Here is a 10,073-nt window from a genome sequence, read left to right on the forward strand (position 1 = left end):
CCTGCGGCTAATGACCATGTCTACTTAATGACTCATTTGTTCATGCACTATGTCCATTTATATGAATATAATATATTTAGAGAAAGAGAGAGAGAAAGAGAAACGATATATATTGAGTAATATCATGTAGCATAGAATCATCTACATACCTGTTACAATTCACAGTTGGAGGCTATATAGGAGCTGTTGCAATATAGCCATTCACGGCAATTCAAATCTTGTTTAAACTGCCCATGTGAATTAATCCATTGACTCAAATGCATTAGTTCAAAGCAAGAATATATATGAGAATGCTAAATGCTTATCATTATTAGAATGAAAACAAGAGGAGAAAGTGTATGAAATGTTTACAAATCATTAATGGACATAATTGTGTTTTTTTTTCTTCAGACATATAGTTCCAAAGAGTTATAGTTAATTATATAGCCAAACTGCATACATGATATTATGATCAAACAATTTGCCTGCATGCAAGTATGTTTCATATTGGAGCCCCACGATGCGTGCAGTGATGAGTGCTATATATAAAATTAACCATGTATTCTATCTTTATTATTGTTATTAGTATATTAGACCCTATCATTATTTCTATTTTTATTTTATTTTACTTATTGGCATTAATACTTATCATTAAAAATATTATGAAAAGAGGACAAATCATATCTCTATCGGCGACAAAAGAATGGTAAGCATGACTTTTAATGGTTAAGATATAATTCTAAAGAGAGGAATTACGAACAAAATGCTCTACTAACTTGGCATGCGGCATATTTATACTGACAGTCTAAAATCTATTTTTAGAACAGTGTTCAACAATTTTCAACACACCCGATACCGATTGCACCGATATTCAACTAGCGATCATTTGATGAATAATGGCAACAGCAATGGACGTCGACCCTCCATCAACCAGCTCATCTTCGAGCAGTGCTAAAAGCGAGAAGAAACGATTTGAAGTGAAGAAGGTATGTTACTCCTTTACAAGTATCATATTATTGTATAACCATGTGATAAGACTCGAATATAATCCGATGTTTAAAGTGTTAAAGAAGGCAGTCTTATTTTCTACAGAACCTTTTTTTTTGCATTGCAGTTTGACTTTGTAAAGTTTGTTGCACTGGCCTACACATAGTAAAATAAGTCCACATCATGCACACCAATGCACTGTCCACCGTAGACCGAATTTTCCGTCTCTTTCGTTCGTTAGCCTCTTATTGGGGTAGGGTCGGCTCTCTCTTTAGAGACGGAAGCCGTTTATACACATGTCCTTGCTAACGCCACGGCCAGTTCTGGTCGTAGCGTTTTGCCCCCAAAATCCCCCAAAATGTCATTTTACCTCGAGCATGTTATATTGTAAATTAGGCCTAGGCTACAATAAATCAGTTCCACTTACCAACTTGACTGAAATAATCAGTTTAATAGTCCCTTTTTAGGAAATTATGGGTCAAAATCGAAATCCATTTTGAAAATCTTTTTCAACATGGATTCCGATTTTGACCCATAATTTCCTAAAAAGGGACTATTAAACTGATTATTTCAGTCAAGTTGGTAAGTGGAACTGATTTATTATAGCCTAGATCTAGGCCTAATTTACAATATAGTCTAACATGCTCGAGGTAAAATGACATTTTGGGGGATTTTGGGGGCAAAACGCTACGACCAGAACTGGCCGTGGCGTTAGCAAGGACATGTGTATAAACGGCTTCCGTCTCTAAAGAGAGAGCCGACCCTACCCCAATAAGAGGCTAACGAACGAAAGAGACGGAAAATTCGGTCTATGTCCACCGGTGCGGCGCGGCATTGCTGAGTGAATGGCTGTGTGACTTGTGTGAAAGTGATGTTAATAAATGGTTGGTGAATAATTCATTGCATGATCTTGGTTAACACAAAGACCGAAAGCTTCAGTTTCTGATAGTGACGGTTGTTCCGCTGCAGGAATGGTTCAAGAATCAGAATGAGGATCGATCTTCCACATAAATGAGGATATCCTCGTAAACGTGGACAAATAAGGGCACTTGTTCAGAAGCCTATCCAAAATTTGACCCGTAACTCCGACGAGGATCTGAGACATTACGGTAGATAACTTCACACAGGCGTGCGCCCGCCCGCAACCCAACACCGGTATGCACTTGTATTGTGCAGCGGTTTGCCATGGAACCTGTGAAAAAGTGTATAGATCTCTAGATCTAGATCTAGGGTAGAGCGCCCGGTATTCGATCACTTAAGGGGAAATCGCTAATGTTTTGAATTCTTACCTCTTTCATTTGGCAATCTACCCATCAAAAGAAAAGAAATTATTCCTCTAACAGGATTTTATAGTGACTTAAATTTAAAATAAAGAATGATGATAAGCAAAATATTTCCGAAAGAAGACGGAGCATTTTTCTGCCCAGAATTCGGTAGCGCAGAATAGAATTCGGTCACGCGATTTGTGCGTGGTATCTCTGTTGCCAAGGAGCGAAGTGTGTTTGCGCACTATTTTCACACAATTGCGCGACAAAGCACTGAATGTCAATGTGTTGTAGCGCAATTCTGGATGAGCGCTACCACATGGCAAAGGTGTCGTATAAATACCACTTGCACATCGGCAAGTGCGTCATTTGCAAATTCGCTGCGATGGAGCGAACACGGAAGAGCTCCTCTTCACACACTCATTGCGACAGCACACATCGTTGTTTCGCAATAGACTGTTCTGTTAGCACATGCGCTATCCACTACGCATGTTAGCGCATGTGCTAACAGAACGCGGAAGTGCAGAAAGTTGTGCCACACTGACCAATTTCAAGCTAAGTTGGAGATCTTTGCGGGGCCCTATATCTGATTTAATTTTGAGAGTTAAGTATAGTTGTTCAGCTGCCTGATTTGTGCAAGTTTCGTGGCTCATGAATTATTTTTGTTAATTGTTACAGCTGTTGAAATGGCTGTCTGACCGAATACTGGGCGCGCTACCCTACTAATATCAATGTTTTTTTTTTAAAAACTCCAAAAATAACAAGAAAATTGACACGAAACAGGTAATAAACATAACAAATTTTAACTCATGATCTTTATTTAAACCTTTGATAAATATTTACTTAAATTTTGGTATGTTTTAGTGGGGTATCTCCACACTGGAGTTACGGGTCAAATTTTGGATAGGCTTCTGAACAAGCTTGATGGACAAACCGTATATGTACTGTACATGTACATGTAAGCTTACAAAATCCATGATCATAATTGTGCACTGCCCGTGAAATTTTTTAATTAGTGCTATGATTTGTTTTCCCTCTCTCTTTTCAGTGGAATGCTGTAGCATTATGGGCCTGGGACATAGTTGTAGATAACTGTGCAATCTGCAGAAATCATATTATGGACTTGTGTAAGTATACACCCATCAGTTTATTTGATATGTTGTTGATTTCCTAATTTCATCTTATTATATCAAAGATAATATTTATTTAAGTGTTCAAAAGTAACAGATTATGATAAATTAATGAGTTGTATGAATACAATCAAAGATTATTATACTGCATAGTCTGCTTGTACATGCATGTACGTACATTTTAATTTTCTGAATTAGTCTTTCTCTCTTCAGTACTACCGCAGAGAGCATTAATATGGAGAGTGACGACTCGCTAAACAAGGCACACAAACACATTGCAGTAACCTGGAGAGATTTGAGAAGTCAAGGCTGTAGCCTTTATCAGGATGTTTCTTATTTCCCATTTTCTTCTTACTTTGCTGCTTGTGTACACTGTTAACTATAAAGGGTATAAAGTTGTATTTTCATCAGAATAGGGTCTTTAACTTATGGAGACGATAACGTTTTGAGCCCCTCTTTCTCAACAAGGAAACACGTTCCACTGAAATGTCTTGTAATCTGTAAGGTTTTTTACTACAATGCATAATTAGAAAGAAAATCACCCCTAAGAGTTTTGAGAAAAATTATTAACTTGAAATAATAAATGATTTATTAATCATTGTTCATTTTCAATATCAGAGAATATGGAGACTTCTTTTGTATTACAGTACAAATATTATGGATACGTGATAACTAGAGGAGTAATTTCAAAGGGATTACATACTTCTTTTCATATCCCATATGATCTTGCTTCCCATTAATTACGGTTTGGGTTTTTTAACATGTTTTCTTCCAGGTATAGAATGTCAAGCCAACCAAGCATCAGCAACTTCAGAAGAATGTACAGTAGCATGGGGTGTGTGTAACGTAAGTAGCCTCTTGGACTCTTGATAGTATTGATAGTAAGGACAAATCCAAACTGTCAATTATATTCTTTGGGGTTTGGTGTAGGTACCACATGGTAAAAACAGCAGGGACACGCTTCAAATATACATTTGTGTCTTCTTATATTTTCAACTTTAGATGTACCTAATGAGCAATATATTTCCTTGTGAGTTTACTTAGATATTTAAAGAATTCAAATCATTTTTTTGTTGTCTGTACTCAGGGAATAATTTTCCTCAAATTTTTTGATTAGCAATTTCAGCCGATGGATAAATATTTCAAATGCAATTCTGTACATTTCTATGGAAGAAAACTGCTACACAAAAGATATTTTGTATAGCAGTCATGCAAAAATGCATAGCAAATTGCGATGCGATACCCGGAAAATTATTCCCTGGTACTAAATATACATAATCTACGGGTACACTTTGGATATGGTTGTATCTCATGAATACACTTGGTTGAATCTTTTTTCTCAACAGAACAACCTGTATTTATTTATTTCGTCTGCCAGGCCATGTTCGAGTTGACTTCCAGCTCATTTGGCGGCCATTTTGGATTTGACCAAAATGGCGACCACAGGGGCACCCTTCTTGACATCAAATTAATGAAATAACATCAGAATCAGATTCTCTATACTTGTATTAAAACGTTATACTTCAAGAAAATCTCATTATTCTAGCACCTTTTGTTTGAAAATATAATTGACTTCCAGCTCATCTAGCGGCCATTTTAGATTTAACCAAAATGGTGTATGATCTGATGGTCAACATCTGGGCCAAATTGGATTCTTTTAGAAGAATCTGCACCAAACTGCCCCTATATTGCCCCCAACACCCCTAACTAATATGCCTTATAGATGATTTGCTATTTTTCTTCTTTCCAGCATGCCTTCCATTTTCACTGCATATCAAGATGGTTGAAGACCAGACAAGTGTGTCCGTTAGACAACAGAGAGTGGGAATTTCAAAAGTAAGTTAATACAGTGTTGCTACTTCCTTTAACTCATAGCATGCCATGAGGCTGCATGCACGCTACCGTTTTAGTGCTTTGTACATGCAAGCTAACCATTGATTTACTGCCATATGCAAGGGCGCATTCGTAATAGCAGTTATTGTTCATGCATAATGGACTGTGCTGTGTGTTTCGCACACGCTATTCATAGAACCATTGTGTTAATCAGATTATCTCCAAAACAACCTGACACGGGGGGGGGGGGGGGGGGGGGGGGGGGGGGGGGGGGGGGGGATTAGCTCTGTGGCATAATAAGAGTTAAATCAAAATATTTATTCATGCCATTATATAAGTATACTTTGGAATTTCGGGGAAAAACAGTAGACAAGCAAGCCTATCTTCAGTATGATGATGAAAATACATTTATATTTACTTTCGGTCAATAACAGGAGAATCCTTTTGAGAGTTTGTCATACCTATATTTATCAAAATCGGTTTACTCAACATGAATTTCAGCTTGTAGTTATTATGAATTAATCCTGTTAGTCCATTTTATTAAAAACAATAAAACAAAAGTGAAGACATTGTACTTCTTAGGAATAGTGGATTAAAAAGTACCCATTTATGTTTTACAGTAGGGAATGGGTGAAAATCTTCGTTATTTGCCTTCGTAAAAATTGCCACTTATTGTTACTCTGTTGATATAGAAATTTGTTATTGTTATTGTTATTGTTGATATAGAAATAGGAATAAGCGAGAGAAAATTTCCTAACCACAGTTGTCACATTCCTTTCTTTTCTCTTCACATTTTTTTATACTACAGGTATGGACGCTGATGATCACAATGTCCTATTTCTCAACGCTTCTTGGTCGTTATGTTTACATCAGGATATCTAGTCCCATCATCTGTCATCTCTGTTTGTAGAGTTGTAAATATGGTCCTGAAAGTAACATGGATAAGGAATGGAGCTTAGTGTAAAAAGCTTACAAATTTCAACAACAACAAAATCAGTTTGGTAACCTATATTTGTCAGTACCGGTAGTAAGATATAAAAGAAGGTTCCAAATAACAGTAGCCAATTTCTCATTTTCCTTGTTTCTTCTTAAATGTGTCATGCTTATCTGATGGATTTCACAACAAGAATGATGGATGAATGAGGTTCAGTCATTATGTGACAGAGGCAGAGTATTTTACAGTAGGGAATGAGTGAAAATCAAGCATGTCACTTTGTACGCATTGTTGAATAACGTGATTTAAGGGTGTATTTAAATTTGTCAGATGCAGTTGAGATAGTTATATATTTTAAAAGCATTAACAAAAGATATTTTCAGGATATTGAACATGGGGTAATGGGTTTTCATATACCAATCGATAAGAGTTTCACTATTGATGTTAACCAAGTCTGAATTTAGCTTTAAATTTATGTCAAGTTAATTTCAATTTACACTACACGTATGTTTACTTTTTCAAGTCATTTTTTTTTGCTTGCAACTACTTCCCCCCCCCCCCCCCCACATATTTACCAATTCACAGTTAAAGCTCACATTACTGAATATATAGGTCCATTGCTTTTAATTAATTTGAATTCTGTGCCTGCTTCTGCAGTATATAATATTGGTACTGGCATTTCCATCTGCAAAGGCATATCTTCTACATGTACAAAAGAAGCATCCATGAATCAGAACTAGTTGCATATGTTATGGTCTGTTTACATCTAAATCTTTACTTTTATGTTTTTTGTACATGATTTGACATTATATACCAGTTGAATTGAGTAAGACATGTCCACATACATTATTTATTATAAGATGTAGGCCCGAATTCACAAAGGAGGTTTGTTGACAAACCTAGGTTTATGTGCGTTTTGATGCATTTTTACAAACCTTGGTCTGTAATAACGCGTCGAAATGCATCATATGACGCACATAAACCCTAGGTTTGTCGACAAACCTCCTTTGTGAATTCGGGCCATTGGGTCTAATCTCTGAATTTTTAATGTGTAAAGGAATTGTAAAATGTAATTATTTTGTTCCAGTTACATTACTTTTACTTAATGTTAAGGAAAATTACGAGACATCTTTAGAAAGTTCAGTCACCTTTCTAGTAAGGGTTTTTGGCAATGCTAACTGATCTTTGTGAAAACTTGTTGTCTGTGTACATGTGCAGCTATTTGCTCAACTCCCAATGACTTTGATTAGATTAGTGTTCAGACTAAATTTCATAAAGTATCCTAGCAAGAGCACACTTTTAATAATCAAGGAACACATGTTATAAACCATCTTTTTTCTTCTTTTCATTTGCTTTATTTACATTGATTTTGTGGTAACAGAAAAAACATTCAATACAGTACATGTGCATTATTTGTATGCGATGTCAAATAAAGTTGCCTGTATTTTGTTTGTATTATTACACAAAGACTTAATGTATTCCATGCGTTGCATATATTGAATGGTTCTGCGTGTTACAAGCTGAAATGGGTCTGTTTATTATTTTGCTTCAATTTTTTTTTTTTAATGGGGGGGGGGGGGAATAAAATATTGCAATGTCTTAGCAGGGAACCACTACTCCCTTGACAAAAGATCTGTACTCTCAAGTTTCACTATGGCTTTATGATGTTAGTGATTAAAAAGGTAAAGATTGGAGGAATTTGATTTTCTTGTTTTGTTTTTATAATCTGATCACAAAGGAATGTGTTTCATAGCCAAATGAGAATAAATCTAAGATTTTTTTTAGATCCAAGGTTGAGACAATGGGCATAGGAGATATACAAGCTCCTACATTCAGGACATGAATTCCAGATTCATTTCTTCATGGTCAATTTTTGAGGGAAACTCGAGTTAGCACAAAAAAAGCTTCGGAGATATTCTATTGTTTAAACTGAAAACACTTGTAAATTAAGACATGATGGCCAATGATGGTGCTGGTGGCAGTGATGATTGTGAAGTTGTAAGTTTGTTATCATTTTACTGGCCTAAACAATTTCCATACTGCATCAAAACAGAAAACTCATAATTGGCATTAAATAAAGGTGCCTTCATACACTCTAAATGACACAACATCAAACATCACTTCAATATCAAATTGATAGTTTTATTGACAAGGTTCTAGAGTATATTGAAACAACATCTTTCTTGAAAAGAAAATGTACAACAGATGATTCATGATTTCAATATATGTATTCAAGATAGAAATAAACTTAGAAAATAGAAAGTCAACTTTGTAGATGTTCAAGCTTCACTTGTACATATGCATAAGAGTACAATTGTAAGGTTCCCAGAAAATAACAGATAGCTGAAAGAATATTGCGTATTGTTGGGATAAAGTTAAAAATGTGTTGAGAACAATTTTTTCCAAGCTTGTATGTTTTTACAAACAAGGAAATGCCACCATTTACATAGTAACTTTAAACTTTTCCTACTTCTGACATCAAAATATGCAATTCTGTAATTATGAAAGTTTCTAAAATGACAAAGCTTGATTCAAGGAGAATGTCCATATTAAAAGGTAAACACAATATAATAATAGAAATAGAGTGCATCCCCCTTTTTTCACAAAATAAATGCCATTTATTCATTTTTATACAGCAACAAATGCAATCTTCGAAATTCTATATAATATTCCTGAGCATGCTCAATGAGATTTATTATTAAATACTTAATGGCACTGCCTAAATTATTTTGATGAACTACTTGTCCACATCTTTGATACATTTCAAAATGTTACATAACATTGCTGTGAGATGTTACCATTGATATATTACTTACATATTTTGATTTTTGTATTATAATGTAAATATCTGATTACTTTGTAAAAACAGACAATATCAGCCTGTTGCTTTTAATAAACCGATTCATTTCAATTCAATATAGTTAGTAAAAATATGGCAATTAATGATACCAGCATGAACATAATATTCATCCATAACATTTAAACAGATTTCCTTGTTATATAGTATGCTGAGAAACAAGTTCTTGCATCTGTAATGATGGTAAACATCATGACAAAAGACTTGCTTAGGCTGGAATCGGTATATTGAAACATTTTTTTGCCTGTATGACATTTCTTCCTGTTAACCGCAATGTATAATGATGAATCGGTAACCTGCATGATGCCTCTTGAAAGTAAGTCAAAATTATTACTATATGTGATTTGGGTAATTTCAAGCCTTGTGGCATATGCTAACAGACTATCAAGGCCAATGCTTCATGGTAAAAAGCTACCGTAATCATTTTGTACATGCATGTAGACTGATTTTTTTTTAATGGAAAGCTACATTCATACAACTACGTAAAACTGTTTTATGTACAGCTAGACTGTTAGAAAGTCCATTGAGTCTTTTCACTGAAGGTATGCAATAGGTACTGAAAGATGCTCAAAGAGTCGAAAGAGGAATGTAAGCAATATTTGAAAGAGTTCTCAACAAGAACTTTTTTCTTGTCCTTTTATTGGAGCATACTGAGCACTATGAACAGGAACGGTCAGCTACATATAAATTGAATTATGATAGTACAAAATGAACCTATTAGAACCTCCCAAACTCCTGTACATGTATTTATAGGATCATTTTGGAGGAGAAGAAGTATCAGTCGGCAGAGAAGTACCCTAATATCTTTAAAGAAGAGAAGGAGTGCAAAATAACCAAGGCCTATCTGGACACATTTTTTGGGGAAAAAAAAACCCTTGTCAGTGTAGGTAATCAATATTAATGTACTATACACAGGAAGGGTTGAGATGTTGGTATGTACATGTAATTCACCCGCTAAATAATCTTCAAAAGTATGAAGAAGCTAGAAAACCAAAAATGAACATTGGTTTCATAATTGCACAATTGTTTATTCATTTGATTATAATTTTCTAGGATACAGAGTTTGGCGCTCCATAAATCAGTGGGAC

At 35.1% G+C, this 10,073-nt stretch overlaps 1 protein-coding gene across 1 annotated transcript; it reads left to right on the plus strand.

Moving 5' to 3' along the window:
- The first annotated feature begins 833 nt into the window (after positions 1–833).
- LOC591601 (RING-box protein 1) lies at positions 834–7,595 on the plus strand. Its single transcript, XM_791156.5, has 5 exons — positions 834–965; positions 3,280–3,358; positions 4,137–4,207; positions 5,112–5,197; positions 6,003–7,595. The coding sequence occupies exons 1-5, from the start codon at positions 876–878 to the stop codon at positions 6,013–6,015; spliced, it is 339 nt and encodes a 112-aa protein (XP_796249.1). The 5' UTR covers positions 834–875; the 3' UTR covers positions 6,016–7,595.
- The last annotated feature ends 2,478 nt before the right edge of the window (positions 7,596–10,073 follow it).

This window comes from Strongylocentrotus purpuratus, unplaced genomic scaffold (genome assembly GCF_000002235.5).
Source record: "Strongylocentrotus purpuratus isolate Spur 01 unplaced genomic scaffold, Spur_5.0 spur5_scaffold_11, whole genome shotgun sequence".
Classification (NCBI taxonomy): Eukaryota; Metazoa; Echinodermata; class Echinoidea; order Camarodonta; family Strongylocentrotidae; genus Strongylocentrotus; species Strongylocentrotus purpuratus.

Bases quoted from the DNA above. Each gene is read 5' to 3' on its own strand.
- LOC591601 (XM_791156.5), top strand. From the start codon at position 876: ATGGCAACAGCAATGGACGTCGACCCTCCATCAACCAGCTCATCTTCG. The intron at 966-3,279 runs GTATGTTACTCC...CTCTCTTTTCAG, and splicing joins AACGATTTGAAGTGAAGAAG to TGGAATGCTGTAGCATTATG. The intron at 4,208-5,111 runs GTAAGTAGCCTC...TCTTCTTTCCAG, and splicing joins TAGCATGGGGTGTGTGTAAC to CATGCCTTCCATTTTCACTG.